This window comes from Pezoporus occidentalis, unplaced genomic scaffold (assembly GCF_034315485.1).
Source record: "Pezoporus occidentalis ecotype Australia unplaced genomic scaffold, CSIRO_AGI_Poc_V1 ctg567, whole genome shotgun sequence".
Lineage (NCBI taxonomy): Eukaryota > Metazoa > Chordata > Aves > Psittaciformes > Psittacidae > Pezoporus > Pezoporus occidentalis.
In genome coordinates, this window is record NW_026915907.1 from 1 (window position 1) to 22466 (window position 22466).

Below are 22466 nucleotides of genomic sequence, written 5' to 3' on the forward strand. Positions count from 1 at the left end.
AAAACACACACAGATGCACCCAAAGCACTCCAAAACACACACAGATGCACCCAAACCACACCAAAACACACACAGATGCACCCAAACCACCCCAAAACACACACAGATGCACCCAAAGCACCCCAAAACACACACAGATGCACCCAAAGCACCCCAAAACACACACAGATGCACCCAAACCACTCCAAAACACACACAGATGCACCCAAAGCACCCCAAAACACACACAGATGCACCCAAACCACCCCAAAACACACACAGATGCACCCAAACCTCCACAAAACACACACGGATGCACCCAAAGCGCACCAAAACACACACAGATGCACCCAAAGCACCCAAAACACACACAGATGCACCCAAACCACCCCCAAACACACACAGATGCACCCAAACCACCCCAAAACACACACAGATGCACCCAAACCTCCACAAACAGCCCCAAAGTACCCCCAAAACCTGAGAAATTGAACATTGCCCTGCCCTGGGGACAGGGCCCAACGCAACCCCCCAACCCCCCCAACCACCCCAACCCCCCCCAAACCCACCAACACCCCAACCACCCCAAACCCATCCCAAACACCCCCAATCCCCCCAAACACCCCCAAAGACCCCCAAACACCCCCAAAGACCCCCAAACACCCCAAACGCATCTCGAACACCCCCAAACATCCCCAAAGCCCAAACACCCCCAGACACCCCCAAACACCCCCAGACACCCCCAAACCCCCCAAACCCCCCCAAACCCATCCCAAACACCCCCAAACTCCCAAACAACCCCAAACACCCTCAGACACCCCCAAAACCCCCCAAACCACCCAAAACCCCCCTCATTGCCCCAAAGCACCATAAACTGCCCCAAACCCTCCATGCAAACACCTCTGCATCGTCCCAAACCATCCTCCCAGCACCCCGAACCCCAAATCACCCCCCAGCACCCCGAACCCCAAACCACCCCCAGCACCCCGAACCCCAAACCCCCCCCAGCACCCCAACCCCAAACCACCCTCCCAGCACCCCGAACCCCAAACCCCCCCCAGCACTCCGAACCCCAAACCACCCCCCCGGCACCCTGAACCCCAAACCACCCTCCCAGCACCCCGAACCCCAAACCACCCCCCCGGCACCCCGAATCCCAAACCACCCTCCCGGCACCCCGAACCCCAAACCACCCCCCCGGCACCCTGAACCCCAAACCACCCTCCCAGCACCCCGAACCCCAAACCCCCCCCAGCACCCCGAACCCCAAACCACCCCCCCGGCACCCCGAACCCCAAACCACCCCCCAGCACCCCGAACCCCAAACCACCCTCCCACACCCCGAACCCCAAAACACCCCCCAGCACCCCGAATCCCAAACCACCCCCAGCACCCCGAACCCCAAACCACCCTCCCAGCACCCCGAACCCCAAACCACCCCCCCGGCACCCTGAACCCCAAACCACCCTCCCAGCACCCCGAACCCCAAACGACCCTCCCACACCCCGAACCCCAAAACACCCCCCAGCACCCCGAACCCCAAACCACCCCCCCGGCACCCTGAACCCCAAACCACCCTCCCGGCACCCCGAACCCCAACCCCCCCAGCACCCTGAACCCCAAACCCCCCCCAGCACCCCGAACCCCAAACCCCCCCAGCACCCCGAATCCCAAACCACCCCCCAGCACCCCGAACCCCACACCCCCCCCAGCACCCCGAACCCCAAACCACCCCCCAGCACCCCGAACCCCAAACCACCCTCCCACACCCCGAACCCCAAATCACCCCCCCCGGCACCCCGAACCCCAAACCACCCTCCCACACCCCGAACCCCAAATCACCCCCCCCGGCACCCCGAACCCCAAACCCCCCCCAGCACCCCGAATCCCAAACCACCCCCCAGCACCCCGAACCCCAAACGACCCTCTCACACCCCGAACCCCAAATCACCCCCCCCGGCACCCCGAACCCTGAACCCCGAACCCCAAACCCCCCCCCCCGCACCTCGGGCTGCAGCCGCACGCGCAGCCGCAGGCGGCTCCCATCATCCAGCCCGTCCTCGGCCCCCAGCTCCGCGCCCCAGCGCGCCCAGAAGGCTCGGAGCATGTCCCGAACACAGCGCTCCGCGGTGTCCTGGGGGACACGTGTGTCACATGTGACATGTGTCATGTGATGTGTGACATGTGATGTGTGACATGTCCCGAACACAGCGCTCCGCGGTGTCCTGGGGGACACGTGTGTCACATGTGTCATGTGATGTGTAACGTGTGACATGTGATGTGTGACATGTCCCGAACACAGCGCTCTGCAGTGTCCTGGGGGACACGTGTGTCACATGTGACATGTGTCATGTGATGTGTGACATGTGATGTGTGACATGTCCCGAACACAGCGCTCTGCAGTGTCCTGGGGGACACGTGTGTCACATGTGACATGTGTCATGTGATGTGTGACATGTGATGTGTGACATGTCCCGAACACAGCGCTCCGCGGTGTCCTGGGGGACACGTGTGTCACATGTGACGTGTGACATGTGATGTGTGACATGTGTCATGTCCCGAACACAGCGCTCCGCGGTGTCCTGGGGGACACGTGTGTCACATGTGACATGTGTCATGTGATGTGTAACGTGTGACATGTGATGTGTGACATGTCCCGAACACAGCGCTCCGCGGTGTCCTGGGGGACACGTGTGTGTCACATGTGACATGTGTCATGTGATGTGTAACGTGTGACACGTGATGTGTAACATGTCCCGAACACAGCGCTCCGCGGTGTCCTGGGGGACACGTGTGTCACATGTGACATGTATCATGTGATGTGTGACATGTATCATGTGATGTGTGACATGTGTCATGTCCCGAACACAGCGCTCCGCGGTGTCCTGGGGGACACATGTGTCACATGTGACATGTGACATGTGATGTGTGACGTGTGATGTGTGACATGTCCCGAACACAGCGCTCCGCGGTGTCCTGGGGGACACGTGTGTCACATGTGACATGTGTCATGTGATGTGTGACATGTGTCATGTGATGTGTGACATGTGATGTGTGACATGTCCCGAACACAGCACTCCGCGGTGTCCTGGGGGACACGTGTGTCACATGTGACATGTATCATGTGATGTGTGATATGTGTCATGTGATGTGTGACATGTCCCGAACACAGCGCTCCGCGGTGTCCTGGGGGCACACATGTGTCACATGTGACATGTGTCATGTGATGTGTGACATGTGACATGTGATGTGTGACATGTCCCAAACACAGCGCTCCGCTGTGTCCTGGCGGGGAACATGTGTGTGACATATGACGTGCGACATGTGACGTGTGACGTGTGACATGTGACGTGTGACGTGTGACATGTGACATGTGTCGTTCCCGAACGCAGCGCTCCGCTGTGCCCTGGCGGGGAACATGTGTGTGACATGTGATGTGTGTCATGTGACGTGTGACATGTGACATGTCCCAAACGCAGTACTCCACTGTTTCCTGCATCAGGGACACGTGACACGTGTGTGACACGTGACGTGTGTCATGTGACATGTGTCACAGCCGCACCTGGACGTGCCGCATGTAGCCCTGCACGGTGCTGAGCCCGTGCTGCCGGATCAGCGCCGTCACCAGCTCAGCGCCGGCGCGGTTGGCGGCCACCTGCGCGCGCAGGTCCGACACGTTGTCACGCAGGTTCCGTGTCCCACTGCAGCCCGGGACCTGCCCCGGGGCGTGCAGCGCCGCGGCCACCGCTGCGGGGACAGAGCCGCGTCACCCACCGCCGGCACCGCCGCGGCACGATCCACCACCGCGGCCCTAGCGCGTCACCACCGGGTCCCAACTACCCCATCACACCCCCACTGTCCCCACCGCACCCCCACCGTCCTCACCGTGTCCCCGTCATCTCCACCATGTCCCCACCGCCCTCACTGCGTCTCCGCTGTCCCACCATCCCCACCATCCCCACCGTGTCCCCGTCATCTCCACCATGCCCCCACCGCCCTCACTGCACCGCCGCTGTCCCACCATCCCCACCATCCCCACCATCCCCACCGTGTCCCCATCATCTCCACCATGCCCCCACCGCCCTCACTGCACTGCTGCTGTCCCACCGTCCCCACCATCCCCACCATCCCCACTGTGTCCCCACCGTGCCACCACCACATCCCCGCCATCCCTATCATGTCCTCACCGTGTCCCCACCGTCCTTTCCCCATTATCCCTACCATGTCCCTTCCATCCCATGTCCCCGCCATCCCTACGGTATCCCCACCACGTCCCCACCATGTCCGCATCAACCTCACCACATCCCTCTCATCCTTCTACATCCCCATTGTCCCCACCGTGTCCCCACCATCCCCATTGTCCCCATTACATCCTCACCACATCCTCACCATGTCCCCATTGTCCCCACCGTGTCCCCACCATCCCCATTGTGTCCCCATTACATCACCACGTCTCCATTGTCCCCACCACATCCCCACCACATCCCAACCATCCCCACCACATCACAACCATCCTCCCCACATCCCCACCATGTCCCCACCCTGTCACTATTGTTTGCACCACGTCCCCACCACATCCCAACCACCCCCACCACATCCCAACCATCCCCACCACATCCCAACCACACCCACCACATCCCCACCACATCCCAACCATCCCCACCACATCCCAACCATCCCCACCACATCCCAACCACCCCCACCACATCCCCACCACATCCCAACCATCCCCACCACATCCCAACCATCCCCACCACATCCCCACCACCCCCACCATCCCCACCACATCCCAACCATCCCCACCACATCCCAACCACATCCCCACCACATCCCAACCATCCCCACCACATCCCAACCACCCCCACCACATCCCAACCATCCCCACCACATCCCCACCACATCCCCACCACATCCCAACCATCCCCACCACATCCCAACCATCCCCACCACATCCCCACCACATCCCCACCACATCCCAACCATCCCCACCACATCCCCACCACATCCCAACCATCCCCACCACATCCCAACCATCCCCACCACATCCCAACCACCCCCACCACATCCCAACCATCCCCACCACATCCCCACCACATCCCCACCACATCCCAACCATCCCCACCACATCCCAACCATCCCCACCACATCCCCACCACATCCCCACCACATCCCAACCACCCCCACCACATCCCCACCACATCCCAACCATCCCCACCACATCCCAACCACCCCCACCACATCCCCACCACATCCCAGCCACCCCCACCACATCCCCACCACATCCCCACCACACCCCCACCACATCCCCACCACACCCCCACCACATCCCCACCACATCCCAACCATCCCCACCACATCCCAACCATCCCCACCACATCCCAACCATCCCCACCACATCCCCACCATCCCCACCACATCCCCACCACATCCCCACCACATCCCAACCATCCCCACCACATCCCAACCACCCCCACCACATCCCCACCACATCCCAGCCACCCCCACCACATCCCCACCACATCCCCACCATCCCCACCACATCCCCACCACACCCCCACCACATCCCAACCATCCCCACCACATCCCCACCACATCCCAACCATCCCCACCACATCCCAACCACCCCCACCACATCCCCACCACATCCCAGCCACCCCCACCACATCCCCACCACATCCCAACCATCCCCACCACATCCCCACCACACCCCCACCACATCCCCACCATCCCCACCACATCCCCACCACATCCCAACCATCCCCACCACATCCCCACCACATCCCAACCATCCCCACCACATCCCAACCATCCCCACCACATCCCCACCACATCCCAACCATCCCCACCACATCCCCACCACATCCCCGTGTCCATCGTCCCCACCGAGTGCCCACTGCTCCCCCCACGACGCCGGCGCGGACGCACCCTCCTCCTGGAACACCCCGTCCTTGACCAGCTTGAAGGAGATGAAGACGGCTCCTTCCTCCCGCAGCGTCTTGGAGTGGGGGGGCATCGAGCCGGGGGTGCTGCCGCCGATGTCCGCGTGGTGCCCGCGGTTGGCCACGAAGAACACGGGGCTGGGGATGCCCGGCCAGAAGACCTGGGGCAGCGCCGGGGGTGAGCGCGGTGGTCCCGGGGGGGTCCTGGCGCCGCCGGGGGGGGACCCTGCTCACCGGGGTGATGACGGTGAGGTCGGGCAGGTGGCTGCCCCCTGCACACGGGTGGTTGCTCAGGATCACGTCCCCGTCCCGCAGGTCCTCACCCAGGTTCCGGATCTGTTGCGGCACCTCCAAGGGCTCAGCGTGTCCCAGGAGCAGCACGGCACTGCCACCGTGTCCTCACCATCCCCATAGCATCCCCATAGCATCCCCACCAGCAATACAGCACTGCCACCGTGTCCTCACCATCCCCATAGCATCCCCATAGCATCCCCATAGCATCCCCACCAGCAATACAGCACTGCCACCGTGTCCTCACCATCCCCATAGCATCCCCATAGCATCCCCATAGCATCCCCACCAGCAACATGGCACAACCACCGTGTCCTCACCATCCCCATAGCATCCCCATAGCATCCCCATAGCATCCCCACCAGCAATACAGCACTGCCACCGTGTCCTCACCATCCCCATAGCATCCCCATAGCATCCCCACCAGCAATACAGCACTGCCACCGTGTCCTCACCATCCCCATAGCATCCCTATAGCATCCCCATAGCATCCCCACCAGCAATACAGCACTGCCACCGTGTCCTCACCATCCCCATAGCATCCCCATAGCATCCCCATAGCATCCTCACCAGCAATACAGCACTGCCACCGTGTCCTCACCATCCCCATAGCATCCCCATAGCATCCCCACCAGCAATACAGCACTGCCACCGTGTCCTCACCATCCCCATAGCATCCCCATAGCATCCCCATAGCATCCCCACCAGCAACACGGCACCACCACCATGTCCTCACCATCCCCATAGCATCCCCACCATGTCTCCACCAGCAGCACGGCACTGCCATCCCCACCATGTCCTCACCATCACGTCCTCCCCATCCCCACCACATTTCCAGCTCCCCAGGGTGCTTCTGGCTTCATGGGATCCCAATCAGCTGCCTGGGGTCCCACCACTTCCTTGGGGTCCCACCAGCTCCTTGGGGTCCCACCAGTTCCTTGGGGTCCCACCACTTCCTTGGGGTCCCACCACTTCCTTGGGGTCCCACCAGCTCCTTGGGGTCCCACCACTTCCTTGGGGTCCCACCAGTTCCTTGGGGTCCCACCACTTCCTTGGGGTCCCACCAGCTCCTTGGGGTCCCACCAGTTCTTTGGGGTCCCACCAGCTCCTTGGGGTCCCACCACTTCCTTGGGGTCCCACCAGTTCCTTGGGGTCCCACCACTTCCTTGGGGTCCCACCAGCTCCTTGGGGTCCCACCAGTTGTTTGGGGTCCCACCAGTTCTTTGGGGTCCCACCAGCTCTTTGGGGTCCCACCACTTCCTTGGGGTCCCACCAGCTCTTTGGGGTCCCGCCATCTCCCCAGGGACTCCAAAGCTCTTTGGGGTCCTCCTGGCTCCCTGGTGTCCCCACCATCTCCCCAGGGTCCCCATTGCCTCCCCGGGGTCCTGCCATCTCCCTGCTGTCCCGGAGCCCCTGCCTGGAACTGGACGGCCTCCTGCATGGCGCCGAGGTGCACGGGGATGTGGGGCGCGTTGGACACGAGCCCCCCATCCGGCCCGAAGAGCGCGCAGGAGAAGTCCAGGCGCTCCTTGATGTTGGTGGAGATGGCCGTGCGCTGCAGGATGCGGCCCATCTGCTCTGCGGGGGACACGGGACCCTCGGGAGCCGGCTCCTGCCCCATAGAGCCCCACGGAGCCCTGCCGGCCCCACACTAACCCCCCCCCAGCCCCACACTGCCCCTGCCCCACACCTGCGATGCTCATGAAACGGTGGGAGAAGATGGAGAGCTGCACGGGGTCGAGCTGGGGGCCGATGGGGCGTGGGGCCACCGACCCCACGGCGATGGAGATGTCACCGAAGCGGGTGATGCTGGCGGTGCAGCCCGGTTCCACCACGATGGTGCTGCGGGAGGCTGAGGGTCAGCGGCTGCCCCGGGTCCCCACCACCTCCTTGGGGCTCTCCTGAGGTCCCAGCAGCTCCCCAGGACCCCAGGGTTCCACCATGGCTGTCCCCACGGCTCCTTGGGGTTCCACCATCCCCACGGGGCTCCCACCAGCTCCTTGGGGTCCCCACTGCCCCCTGGGGTCCTTCTGGCTTCTGAAGGTCCCCACCAGCTCCTTGGTCCCCACTACCCCCGGGGTCCCACCATCCCTCGGGGTCCCCAGTGTCTCCCTGGGGTTCCCATGAGCTCCTTGGGGATCCTGCTGTCCCCCCACGATCCTGCTGTCCCCCATGATCCTGCTGTCCCCCCACGATCCTGCTGTCCCCATGATCCTGCTGTCCCCCACGATCCTGCTGTCCCCCATGATCCTGCTGTCCCCCCACGATCCTGCTGTCCCCCATGATCCTGCTGTCCCCCACGATCCTGCTGTCCCCATGATCCTGCTGTCCCCCCACAATCCTGCTGTCCCCCCATGATCCTGCTGTCCCCCACGATCCTGCTGTCCCCCCACGATCCTGCTGTCCCCCATGATCCTGCTGTCCCCCAACAATCCTGCTGTCCCCCACGATCCTGCTGTCCCCCATGATCCTGCTGTCCCCCACGATCCTGCTGTCCCCATGATCCTGCTGTCCCCCACGATGCTGCTGTCCCCATGATCCTGCTGTCCCCCCATGATCCTGCTGTCCCCCATGATCCTGCTGTCCCCCATGATCCTGCTGTCCCCCCATGATCCTGCTGTCCCCACTATCCTGCTGTCCCCCCACAGTCCTGCTGTCCCCCACAGTCCTGCTGTCCCCCATGATCCTGCTGTCCCCCACGATCCTGCTGTCTCCCACGATCCTGCTGTCCCCATGATCCTGCTGTCCCCCACGATCCTGCTGTCCCCCATGGTCCTGCTGTCCCCCCATGATCCTGCTGTCCCCCACGGTCCTGCTGTCCCCCACGATCCTGCTGTCCCCCCATGATCCTGCTCTCCCCCCATGATCCTGCTGTCCCCCACGATCCTGCTGTCCCCCACGATCCTGCTGTCCCCCCACGATCCTGCTGTCCCCCCACGGTCCTGCTGTCCCCCACGATCCTGCTGTCCCCCCATGATCCTGCTGTCCCCCCACGGTCCTGCTGTCCCCCACGATCCTGCTGTCCCCCCACGGTCCTGCTGTCCCCCCACGATCCTGCTGTCCCCCATGATCCTGCTGTCCCCCCATGATCCTGCTGTCCCCCACGATCCTGCTGTCCCCCCACGGTCCTGCTGTCCCCCACGATCCTGCTGTCCCCCCATGATCCTGCTGTCCCCCACGGTCCTGCTGTCCCCCACGATCCTGCTGTCCCCCCATGATCCTGCTCTCCCCCCAGGATCCTGCTGTCCCCCCACGGTCCTGCTGTCCCCCACGATCCTGCTGTCCCCCCATGATCCTGCTGTCCCCCATGATCCTGCTGTCCCCCATGATCCTGCTGTCCCCCACGATCCTGCTGTCCCCCACGGTCCTGCTGTGTCCCCCCGCAGTCCCCACTGTCCCCTGGGGTCCCCTTTGTCCCCCCGGGGTCCCCACCTGTTGCTGTCGATGATGATGGCTGGCCCGGGGATGCTGTGGTCACAGGCCAGCGCCTGCAGCAGGAACACGGGGGTGTCCATGTACCCCTCCTCGAAGTAGCACCGCGTCACCTGTGGGACCCCCCAGCACGTCACCACTGGGACACCCCTGGCTCCCGGGGTCCCCCCGACCCTCCTGGAGCCCTCTATCCCCCACGGCCTCCCCCATTCCCCCCATCCTTTTCCCTTGTCCCCCTGTTCTTTGTCCCCCCCCTTCCCTCCCTGTTCTCCTCTGTTCCCCCCTTCCCTCCCTGTCGCCCCCTGTGCCCCCCAGTCCTCCTCTTTCCCCCAGGCTCCCCTGTTGCCCCGGTCACCCCCTGGTCACCCCCATCCCCCTCGTTTCCCCCCGTCCTTCCTGTCCCCCGTTTCCCCCCTTGCCCCCTTCTCCCCTCCAATCTCTTTGGTCTCCCTTGTCCCCTCCATCCCCTCGCCCCCCCTTGTCCCCTCCACCCCTCTGCCCCCCCCGTCCCCCCCCCATCCCCCTGCCCCAGTTCCCCCCCCCGTTCCCCCCGTCCCCACCGTCTCCACGGGGGGGGGTTCCCCGCTGGGGCTCAGGGGGCTCCGGGCGCTGCTGCCGCTGGAGCCGGTGCCGCGCACCCGGACGTCATCCACGAGCACGGCCCGGTCCGGGATCGTGAACCCGAACTCCAGCCGGTACCTGCGGGGGGCGCAGCTGGGACGGGACCGGCCCCGGCCCCGGCCCCGGCCCGGGGAGGAACGGGATCGGCTGCCGGGATCAGGGACTGGGACTTGAGATGGGAACCGCGGCTCTGGGGTGGGGGTCACGGCACTGGGATGGGGATCACGGCACTGGGATGGGGATCACGGCACTGGGATGGGGATCAGGGCACTGGGATGGGGATCTTGGCACTGGGATGGGGATCTTGGCACTGGGCTGGGGATCACGGCACTGGGATGGGGATCACGGCACTGGGATGGGGATCTTGGCACTGGGATGGGGATCTTGGCACTGGGATGGGGATCTTGGCACTGGGATGGGGATCACGGCACTGGGATGGGGATCACGGCACTGGGATGGGGATCACGGCACTCGGCTGGGGATCACAGCTCTGGGATGGGGATCACGGCCCTGGGATGGGGATCACAGCACTGGGATGGGGATCACGGCACTGGGATGGGGATCAGGGCACTGGGATGGGGATCACGGCACTGGGCTGGGGATCTTGGCACTGGGCTGGGGATCACGGCACTGGGCTGGGGATCTTGGCACTGGGATGGGGATCACGGCACTGGGACAAGGATCTTGGCACTGGGATGGGGATCAAGGCACTGGGGTGGGGATCACGGCACTGGGATGGGGATCACGGCCCTGGGCTGGGGATCACGGCACTGGGCTGGGGATCACGGCACTGGGCTGGGGATCACGGCACTGGGATGGGGATCTTGGCACTGGGATGGGGATCACGGCACTGGGATGGGGATCACGGCCCTGGGATGGGGATCACGGCACTGGGCTGGGGATCACGGCCCTGGGATGGGGATCACGGCACTGGGATGGGGATCACGGCACTGGGATGGGGATCACAGCACTGGGATGGGGATCTTGGCACTGGGGTGGGGATCACGGCACTGGGATGGGGATCACGGCACTGGGGTGGGGATCACGGCTCTGGGATGGGGATCTTGGCTCTGGGATGGGGATCAGGGCACTGGGGTGGGGATCACGGCTCTGGGATGGGGATCTTGGCTCTGGGATGGGGATCAGGGCACTGGGATGGGGATCACGGCACTGGGATGGGGATCACGGCACTGGGCTGGGGATCACGGCACTGGGATGGGGATCAGGGCACTGGGCTGGGGATCTTGGCCCTGGGATGGGGATCAGGGCACTGGGATGGGGATCACGGCACTGGGATGGGGATCAGGGCACTGGGATGGGGATCACGGCACTGGGCTGGGGATCTTGGCACTGGGCTGGGGATCACGGCACTGGGCTGGGGATCACGGCACTGGGCTGGGGATCTTGGCACTGGGACGGGGATCACGGCACTGGGACAAGGATCTTGGCACTGGGATGGGGATCAAGGCACTGGGGTGGGGATCACGGCACTGGGATGGGGATCAGGGCACTGGGATGGGGATCTTGGCACTGGGCTGGGGATCTTGGCACTGGGATGGGGATCACGGCACTGGGATGGGGATCACGGCACTGGGGTGGGGATCTTGGCACTGGGCTGGGGATCACGGCCCTGGGCTGGGGATCACGGCACTGGGCTGGGGATCTTGGCACTGGGCTGGGGATCACGGCACTGGGCTGGGGATCACGGCACTGGGCTGGGGATCTTGGCACTGGGCTGGGGATCACGGCCCTGGGCTGGGGATCACGGCCCTGGGCTGGGGATCACGGCACTGGGATGGGGATCTTGGCACTGGGATGGGGATCAAGGCACTGGGGTGGGGATCACGGCCCTGGGATGGGGATCACGGCACTGGGCTGGGGATCACGGCCCTGGGATGGGGATCACGGCACTGGGATGGGGATCACGGCACTGGGATGGGGATCACGGCACTGGGATGGGGATCTTGGCACTGGGCTGGGGATCACGGCACTGGGATGGGGATCTTGGCCCTGGGATGGGGATCACGGCACTGGGGTGGGGATCACGGCACTGGGATGGGGATCACGGCCCTGGGCTGGGGATCTTGGCACTGGGCTGGGGATCACGGCACTGGGATGGGGATCTTGGCACTGGGCTGGGGATCACGGCACTGGGCTGGGGATCACGGCACTGGGCTGGGGATCTTGGCACTGGGACGGGGATCACGGCACTGGGACAAGGATCTTGGCACTGGGATGGGGATCAAGGCACTGGGGTGGGGATCACGGCACTGGGATGGGGATCAGGGCACTGGGATGGGGATCTTGGCACTGGGCTGGGGATCTTGGCACTGGGATGGGGATCACGGCACTGGGATGGGGATCACGGCACTGGGGTGGGGATCTTGGCACTGGGCTGGGGATCACGGCCCTGGGCTGGGGATCACGGCACTGGGCTGGGGATCTTGGCACTGGGCTGGGGATCACGGCCCTGGGCTGGGGATCACGGCACTGGGCTGGGGATCTTGGCACTGGGCTGGGGATCACGGCCCTGGGCTGGGGATCACGGCCCTGGGCTGGGGATCACGGCACTGGGATGGGGATCTTGGCACTGGGATGGGGATCAAGGCACTGGGGTGGGGATCACGGCCCTGGGATGGGGATCACGGCACTGGGCTGGGGATCACGGCACTGGGATGGGGATCACGGCACTGGGATGGGGATCACGGCACTGGGATGGGGATCACGGCACTGGGATGGGGATCTTGGCACTGGGCTGGGGATCACGGCACTGGGATGGGGATCACGGCACTGGGATGGGGATCACGGCACTGGGGTGGGGATCACGGCACTGGGATGGGGATCACGGCCCTGGGCTGGGGATCTTGGCACTGGGCTGGGGATCTTGGCACTGGGATGGGGATCACAGCTCTGGGATGGGGATCACGGCACTGGGATGGGGATCACGGCTCTGGGATGGGGATCTTGGCCCTGGGATGGGGATCACGGCACTGGGGTGGGGATCACGGCACTGGGCTGGGGATCACGGCACTGGGCTGGGGATCACGGCACTGGGCTGGGGATCACGGCACTGGGCTGGGGATCTTGGCACTGGGACGGGGATCACGGCACTGGGACAAGGATCTTGGCACTGGGATGGGGATCAAGGCACTGGGGTGGGGATCACGGCACTGGGATGGGGATCAGGGCACTGGGATGGGGATCTTGGCACTGGGCTGGGGATCTTGGCACTGGGATGGGGATCACGGCACTGGGATGGGGATCACGGCACTGGGCTGGGGATCACGGCCCTGGGCTGGGGATCACGGCACTGGGCTGGGGATCTTGGCACTGGGCTGGGGATCACGGCCCTGGGCTGGGGATCACGGCACTGGGCTGGGGATCTTGGCACTGGGCTGGGGATCACGGCCCTGGGCTGGGGATCACGGCCCTGGGCTGGGGATCACGGCACTGGGACAAGGATCTTGGCACTGGGATGGGGATCAAGGCACTGGGGTGGGGATCACGGCCCTGGGATGGGGATCACGGCACTGGGATGGGGATCACGGCACTGGGATGGGGATCTTGGCACTGGGCTGGGGATCACGGCACTGGGATGGGGATCTTGGCCCTGGGATGGGGATCACGGCACTGGGGTGGGGATCACGGCACTGGGATGGGGATCACGGCCCTGGGCTGGGGATCTTGGCACTGGGCTGGGGATCACGGCCCTGGGCTGGGGATCACGGCACTGGGGTGGGGATCACGGCACTGGGCTGGGGATCACGGCCCTGGGCTGGGGATCACGGCACTGGGCTGGGGATCTTGGCACTGGGCTGGGGATCACGGCCCTGGGCTGGGGATCACGGCCCTGGGCTGGGGATCACGGCACTGGGATGGGGATCTTGGCACTGGGATGGGGATCAAGGCACTGGGGTGGGGATCACGGCCCTGGGATGGGGATCACGGCACTGGGATGGGGATCACGGCACTGGGATGGGGATCACGGCACTGGGATGGGGATCTTGGCACTGGGCTGGGGATCACGGCACTGGGATGGGGATCTTGGCCCTGGGATGGGGATCACGGCACTGGGGTGGGGATCACGGCACTGGGCTGGGGATCACGGCACTGGGGTGGGGATCACGGCACTGGGCTGGGGATCACGGCACTGGGATGGGGATCACGGCACTGGGCTGGGGATCACGGCACTGGGATGGGGATCATGGCACTGGGCTGGGTCCCGCTCGGGCCGCACCGGCTGGTGAAGGCGCTGAGGAAGTCCCCGGCGCGGCAGGAGCCGGCGGTGGCCGGGTGCCCCTTGGCCGAGCACATGAGGGCGCAGTCGGTGCCTTCATAGCGCAGGTGTAGGAAGGATTCCGTGCGGATCTGCTCCCTGCGGCACAGCCCCGGCACCGCTCGTCACCCCCGGCCCCGGCCCCGTCCCCCTGCCACCATTGCCATGGCCCCATCGCATTCCCATTCCATCCCTATCCCATCCCTATGTCCATCTCCATCCCCATCCCATCTCCATTCACCTCAATCCCATCTCCACCCCCACGTTCCCATCTAACCCATCTCCATCCTGTTCAATTCCCATCTCTATCCCCATCTGATCCCTTCCCCATGAACTCAGCCTCGTCCCCTCCTCCATCCCATCCCTGGCTCCAGCCATTCCCATCCCATCTCCATCCCCATATCCCTATCTCATCCCCATATACCTATCTCATCCCCCTATCCTCATCATGTCCCACCCCATCTCCATCTCATCCCCATGCCATGCTCCCATTCCCAGGTCCATCTTCATCCATCTCCACCGATCCCAAACTCCATCCATCCCATCCCCATCCCTTTATCTCCATATCCCCATGCTGTCCCCCTGTGCCCAGTGCCCATGCTCACAGGCTGAAGCCCTGCTCCTGCAGCACATCCCGGCATTCCTGCTCCAGCTCCTGGATGCGCCGGTCCAGGTGTGGGAAGGAGTCGGGAGCGTAGGGAAGGGCACAGGGAGCCTGTGCCTCGTGCACCACATCCGCCAGCGCCAGCCCCACGGCCGACAGCAGCCCGCTGTGCCTGGGGGACATGGGATATGGCACCCCAAAGCCACCCACAGCATCCCAAACCCGTCCAGAGCACCCCGCTGTGCCTGGGGGGCACCACAAAACAGAGACCCCAAAACAGAGCCAGAGCAGCCCATTGTGCCTGGAGGACAGGGGGACATGGGACCCCAAAACAGCCATAGAACCCTGTTGTGCCTGCATGGGGACATGGAACCCCAAAACATGGCCATGGGCACCCCAAAAGCAGCCATGGCCACCTTACTGTGCCTGCATGGGGACATGGGACGGGGACATGGGGATATGGGAAATAGCACCCCAAAACCAGCCAGAGCACCCCACTGTGCCTGGGCATGGGGACACAGGACATGGGGACCCCAAAACAGAGCAATGGTCTCCACCTTGGGAAACCAGGACCCCACAAACCCCATCTCCATAGGGATCCAGGAGCCCCCCAACCCCATCTCCATAGGGACCCCCCACCCCTTCTCCATGTGGAACCAGAACAGCCCAACCCATCTCCATGGGGCACCAGGACCCTCCAATCCCACCCAGCCACCTGGGGACCGGGGACATCCCCCCCCCACCCCGTGTCACCCAGTGGGGGTTCTCCACCCCCCCAGGGGGTACCTGTGGATGAAGACACGGCTCATGCCAAGGGCGCGGGCAATGGCACACGCGTGCTGCCCCCCGGCGCCCCCGAAACACGCCAGCACGTGCCGGGCAGTGTCATGGCCTCGGGCCTGGGAGGGACACAGAGCCCATGGTGACACCGGGAACGCCGGGAACCCCCAACACCCCCCATGGCCACCAACCTGCGTGAGGGCGCGGATGGGCCGGCACATGGCTTCATTGGCCACACGCACGAAGCCCATGGCCACCTCCTCCACTGACAGGGGCTGTGGGGCACTGGGGGTGGCGGGGGCACTGGTGGCGCTGGTGCTGGTGTCACCGGCGGTGCTGGCGGTGAAGGCGGCGATGTCGGCGGCCATGGCTTGGAACGCCTGTGCCACCGTGTCCCGGCACAGGGGCTGGTCCTCGCCGGGGCCAAAGATCCGTGGGAAGTACTCAGGAAGGAGGCGGCCGAGGCAGAGGTTGGCATCAGTGATGGTCAATGGACCCCCTAAACCATGATGGTGGCAGTCAGTGGATACCCTAAACCGTGATGGGGATGGTCAATGGAAACCCTAAACCATGATGGTGGTAGTCGGTGGATACCCTAAACCATGATGGGGATGGTCAATGGACCCCCTAAACCATGATGGTGGTAGTCAGCGGATACCCTAAACCGTGATGGGGATGGTCAATGGACCCCCTAAACCATGATGGTGGTAGTCAGCGGATACCCTAAACCATGATGGGGATGGTCAATGGACCCCCTAAACCATGATGGTGGTAGTCAGTGGATACCCTAAACCGTGATGGGGATGGTCAATGGACCCCCTAAACCATGATGGTGGTAGTCAGTGGATACCCTAAACCATGATGGTGGTAGTCAGTGGATACCCTAAACCGTGATGGGGATGGTCAATGGAAACCCTAAACCATGATGGTGGTAGTCAGTGGATACCCTAAACCATGATGGGGATGGTCAATGGACCCCCTAAACCATGATGGTGGTAGTCAGTGGATACCCTAAACCATGATGGTGGTAGTCAGTGGATACCCTAAACCGTGATGGGGATGGTCAATGGACCCCCTAAACCATGATGGTGGTAGTCAGCGGATACCCTAAACTGTGATGGGGATGGTCAATGGAAACCCTAAACCATGATGGTGGTAGTCGGTGGATACCCTAAACTGTGATGGGGATGGTCAATGGACCCCCTAAACCATGATGGTGGTAGTCAGTGGATACCCTAAACTGTGATGGGGATGGTCAATGGACCCCCTAAACCATGATGGTGGTAGTCAGCGGATACCCTAAACCATGATGGGGATGGTCAATGGACCCCCTAAACCATGACGGTGGTAGTCAGTGGATACCCTAAACTGTGATGGGGATGGTCAATGGACCCCCTAAACCATGATGGTGGTAGTCAGTGGATACCCTAAACTGTGATGGAGATGGTCAAAGGACCCCCTAAACCATGATGGTGGTAGTCAGTGGATACCCTAAACCGTGATGGGGATGGTCAATGGACCCCCTAAACCATGATGGTGGTAGTCAGTGGATACCCTAAACTGTGATGGAGATGGTCAAAGGACCCCCTAAACCATGATGGTGGTAGTCAGTGGATACCCTAAACTGTGATGGGGATGGTCAATGGACCCCCTAAACCATGATGGTGGTAGTCAGTGGATACCCTAAACTGTGATGGAGATGGTCAAAGGACCCCCTAAACCATGATGGTGGTAGTCAGTGGATACCCTAAACCATGACGGTGATGGTCAACGGACATGATGGGGATGGTCAATGGTCCCTCTAAGCGTTGATGGTGGTCAATGGACCCCCTAAACCACAATGGTGATGGGTGGCGAGCACAGCACTGGCCGCATCCCCTCCCAATCCCATCCTCATCCTTTCCCCTGCCCAGCCGATTCCCATCCCCACGTGTCCACGGCGCTCACCCTTGCGGTAACACGCGGGGCCGGGGTGGGCACCGGCTGACTCAGGGCCAACCACGTAGAGCCCAGACCTGAAGAGGAGACACAAGGAGGCAGCTCCACCAAACCAGGCTCGTCCATGGCCACGTCCACGGCGCTCATGGGTGCTGGGGCTGGCACCCACCTGAAGAAGAGCCGGGAGCCGCCGCCGGCCGCCACCGTGTTGATGTCGAGCTGCGGCGCCTGGATGGTGACACCGGCGGTGGTGGCCTCGAAGACGTGCTCGTACTCACCGGCATAGCGGCTGACGTCGGTGGAGGTGCCTGCGGAGGGAGCAGCATGGAACCATGGAGCCAGGGAACCATGGAGGCACGGGGTCAGCCAGGTTGGAAGAGACCTTGAAGCTCACCCAGTCCAACCGTTCCCAGCACTGCCGAGGCCACCACTAACCCATGTCCCCAGGTGCCAACATCTCCATCTGAACCCCCCAGGTCCCTCAGCCCTTCCCCATCACCCCTGTGCTCCAGGCCCTGCTCCAGCTCCATTCCCTTCCCCGGCCCCACTCCAGCACCTCAAGGTCTCTCTTGCAGTGAGGGGCCCGGAGCCGAGCACAGGATCCGAGGTGCAGCCTCCCCGGTGCCCGGTGCAGGGGCTCAACCCCTGCCCTGGCCCCGCTGCCGCCCTGGTGCTGCTCCAGCCGGGATGTGGCTGCCGTGGGCACAGGCTCCTGCTCACGTTCAGCTCCGCCACCCCAGGCCCTGTTCCATGAGCAGTTTCCGGCCACTCTTCCCTAAGGATTCAGTGTTCCCTGGGGCTGCTGTGGCCCGAGGGCAGGACCCGGCACTTTGCCTGTTGACCTTCATCCCATGGCCTCACCCCACGGATCCCTCTGGAGATGCTCCCACCCAGCCTGGTGCCACCTCAGGTGCCCCGATCCCCTCACCCCTCAATGGAGGCACTGAACAACACCGAGGCCCGAGGGACAGCACCAGTGACCGTCCCCGCTGCGGGTGACACCGCGCAGCACCCACGGGGCTCTGTGCCCACCCTGTCCCATGGTGGCCCCCACGGGTGCCGGTGCATGGGCTCACCTCCCATGTCAAAGCCTATGACGGGTGTGCCGTCACCGTGGTCGTACGTGGTCATGGCGTAGCCAACAACGCCGCCGGCCGGGCCCGACAGGATGGAGCTGGCACCGGAGAACTTCTCCATCGGCGTGAGGCCCCCGTCCGAGCGCATGAACAGCACCGGCACCCCCTGCGCAGGGGGGCATGGGTGGCGTGGGTGCCCATAGGGTGGGATGGGGTCTCATAGGGTGTCATGAGGGGAAGGGGGGTCCCAATTGGATGGGTACCCATGGAGGTATGATGGGTAATAGGTGTCCGTAGTGCACATGTGCCCATGGGGGGTCGCAGTGTAACGGACGCTTATGGGGAGTGAGGGGTGCCACGGAGGGTGGGATGGGTGCCAGTGGGGTGGCCATGGTGGGATGGGTGCCACTGGGGAGGTCCCAGCTGGATAGATGTCTATGGAGGTGTGATGGGTAACGGGTGCTCATGGCAGGGTCCCGATGTGATGGGCGCCCATGGGGAGGTCACAGGGTGATGGGTGCCCATGGAGGGGTGTTACAGGGTGCCTAGGGCAGTGCTGGGTGTCCCAGGGGGGTATCACAGGGCGGTGTCCGGGGGTGTCCTGGGCAGTCCCGGGGGGGTCCCTGTGCCCTCACCTGCAGGCGGTGCCGGAAGCCGGCGCGGAAGCCGTGCAGGTACCGCTGGATGCAGGGGCTCAGGTAGGCATCGGCGCAGGCGGTGAAGCCGCGCGGCACCGCGCGCACCATGGGCGCCACGGCCGAGGACAGCGACACGTGCTCGAAGCCCAGCTCCCGCGCCAGCGCCGCCACTCGCTGCTCATGGCCCGGCCACCTGCGGGGACCGCGATGGGCACCGGGGACGCCCCAGAACCCACCAGAGCCTCCCGAACCCCAATGGGAGCCCCAAAACCTCACCGGGAGCCCCCAGAACCCAACCAGAACCACCCCAATGCCCACCAGAGGCACAACCGGGAACCCCAAACCATCCCAGGGCTCCCCAAAACCCCAGTGGGGACCCCAAACCCCACCAGTACCCACTGGAACCCCCAGAACCTAACAGAGCCCCACAAACCGCACCAGGAGCTCACCAAACCCCAACGGGACCCCCAAAAATCCTCCTGCCCCGCCCCCCCCGGGCCCTAAAAGCTCACCAGGGATCCCCCCAAACCCACCAGCCCCCCCAAACACCACTGGGCCCCCCAGCCCCCCTGGGGCTCCCCCGCCTCACGCGTAGGAGTGCAGCAGCAGCACGGCCAGGCTGCGGATGCCGCGGTCCCGCACCCCCTCCAGCTCCCGCCGCAGCGCCGAGAGCTCCAGCGGCCGCTGCAGCACCAGCGACACCCCCATGGATCCTGGGAACAGCAGGGACCGGGTGAGGGGGGGCCCCGCGCCGGGACCGCCCCCCCCCGGGGCCTGCCCGTACCTTGGAGCACCGGGAGCGACTCTGTGCCCGGGAGGCGGCAGCGCGGCTGGAGCGGGATGAGCCGCTCGTCCACCTCGATCACCTCCTCGTACAGCACCTCGGGCACCGCCACCGCCTGCGGGACACGGGGTGGCACCGGCGGCACCGGGGCCGAGGGAGCGACAGGGACACGGGGTGGCACCGGCGGCACCGGGACCGAGGGAGGGACAGGGACACGGCGTGGCACCGGGACCGAGGGAGCGACAGGGACACGGGGTGGCACCGGCGGCACCGGGGCCGAGGGAGCGACAGGGACACGGGGTGGCACCGGCGGCACCGGGACCGAGGGAGGGACAGGGACACGGCGTGGCACCGGGACCGAGGGAGCGACAGGGACACGGGGTGGCACCGGCGGCACCGGGGCCGAGGGAGCGACAGGGACACGGGGTGGCACCGGCGGCACCGGGACCGAGGGAGGGACAGGGACAGGGACACGGGGTGGCACCGGCGGCACCGGGACCGAGGGAGGGACAGGGACACGGCGTGGCACCGGGACCGAGGGAGGGACAGGGACACGGGGTGGCACTGGGACCGAGGGAGGGACAGGGACAGGGACACGGGGTGGCAGCGGGGACCACCGCGGCCGAGGAACGTGCCGGGGGCAGCCGGGTCCCGGCCAGTGCTGGCTTGAAGCCAGCGGCGCTCATAGGACACGGGGACTCGGTGCCACGAGCAGCATCAGCGCCGCAGCACCCAGCACCAGCATCAGCGCCGCAGCACCCAGCACCAGCAGCAGCGCCAGCAGCACCCAGCAGCAGCGCCAGCAGCACCCAGCACCAGCATCAGCGCCGCAGCACCCAGCACCAGCATCAGCGCCGCAGCACCCAGCACCAGCAGCAGCGCCAGCAGCACCCAGCACCAGCAGCAGCGCCAGCAGCACCCAGCACCAGCACCAAGGGAGTCCGCAGTGGGCAGAGGACACACCGTGGGCACACGGGGACGTGCCAGCGCTGGGGTCACACGGGGACGCGCTTCCCCACGGCTGGGTCACGGGATACGGCGGTGGGGCTGCAGGCGGTGCCGGGGAGCGCGGGGGCACGGCGGGGGCTCACCAGGTCGAAGATGCGCGGCCGCGCCTGGGTGCCGATGTGCAGGAGGTGGCGGAAGCCGCGGGTCACCAGCAGCGCCACGCGCTCGCCCCGGCGCTCCAGCAGCGCGTTGGTGGCCACCGTGGTCCCCATCCGGATCCACTCGATACCGGCCGCGTCCAGCGGCTGCTCCCGGGGCAGGGGCACCCCCAGCTCCTGCGGCACCGGCACCTCAGCACCGCGGAGCCGCCGGGGAGCCTCAGCCACATGGAGCCGCCGGGACCCCAAATCCCATGGACCCGCAGGGACTCCCAGCACCATTGCAGACCCTCAGCACCACCGGGGGCCCCAGCGGGGAGGGTGTAGGGGGAGATCCTGGGGGGCATCCGGGTTGTCCCAGGAGCGTCCCAAAGGGAATTCCGGGAGGGGGGTCCAAGAAGGTCATGAGGGGTCCTGGGGGGGGTCCCAAAGAGGTGCCAGGGGGCATCGGGGGCTCCTGGGGAAGTGCTGGGGGGATCCCGGGGGTGCTCCACTGGCGGGTCCCGGGAGGTGCCGGGGGTCCGGGGGGTCCCGGAGTGTCCGGGGGGGCTCCCAAAGGGGTCCCGGAGGGGTCCCGAGGAAGGGTCCCGGGGGGTGGGGTCCCGGGAGTGTGGCAGGGAAGGGCCCCAAGAGAAGGGCCCCGGGGGTCCCGGCGCCGTCTCGGAGCCGTCGGGGCCGCACCTCCTCCAGGACGCGGCGGATGCCCTCGGTGGGCGCGTCTGCGTAGGCCGGGTCCTCGGAGAGCAGCTTGAGGACGCGGACGCGGCCGCCGGGGCAGCGAGCGAACACGTCCGTGAAGGTCCCGCCGCGGTCGATGGCGAACTGGAACCCGGCGGGGCCGGGCACGGGGCCCTCGGCAGCCATGGGGGACGGCTCCGGGCACCGGGGGCTCGGCTCGGCTCGGTTCGGCTCGGTTCGGCTCCGCTCGGCTCCGGCTCCGGCTCCGTTCACCGGCCACGGGGGGCGTGGCCTCAGAGGGGGGCGTCTGCTCGAGGGGCGTGG

The 22466-nt window shown here is 65.1% G+C and overlaps 1 protein-coding gene across 1 annotated transcript; it reads right to left on the minus strand.

Moving 5' to 3' along the window:
- Window positions 1-1963: 1963 nt before the first annotated feature.
- Window positions 1964-22393, minus strand: LOC134173912 (5-oxoprolinase-like; the record flags this gene model as incomplete). Its single annotated transcript, XM_062638398.1, has 20 exons — window positions 22146-22393; window positions 21450-21641; window positions 20359-20473; window positions 20164-20287; window positions 19572-19767; window positions 18937-19102; window positions 18030-18168; window positions 17870-17937; window positions 16114-16421; window positions 15929-16041; window positions 15144-15314; window positions 14500-14637; window positions 10202-10340; window positions 9642-9754; window positions 7900-8051; window positions 7627-7787; window positions 6153-6254; window positions 5905-6079; window positions 3542-3726; window positions 1964-2113 (listed from the first exon to the last, which is right to left on the minus strand). Coding segments are annotated over exons 1-20 (3090 nt in total), but the record flags the coding sequence as incomplete, so codon positions are not given.
- Between the last annotated feature and the right edge of the window lie 73 nt (window positions 22394-22466).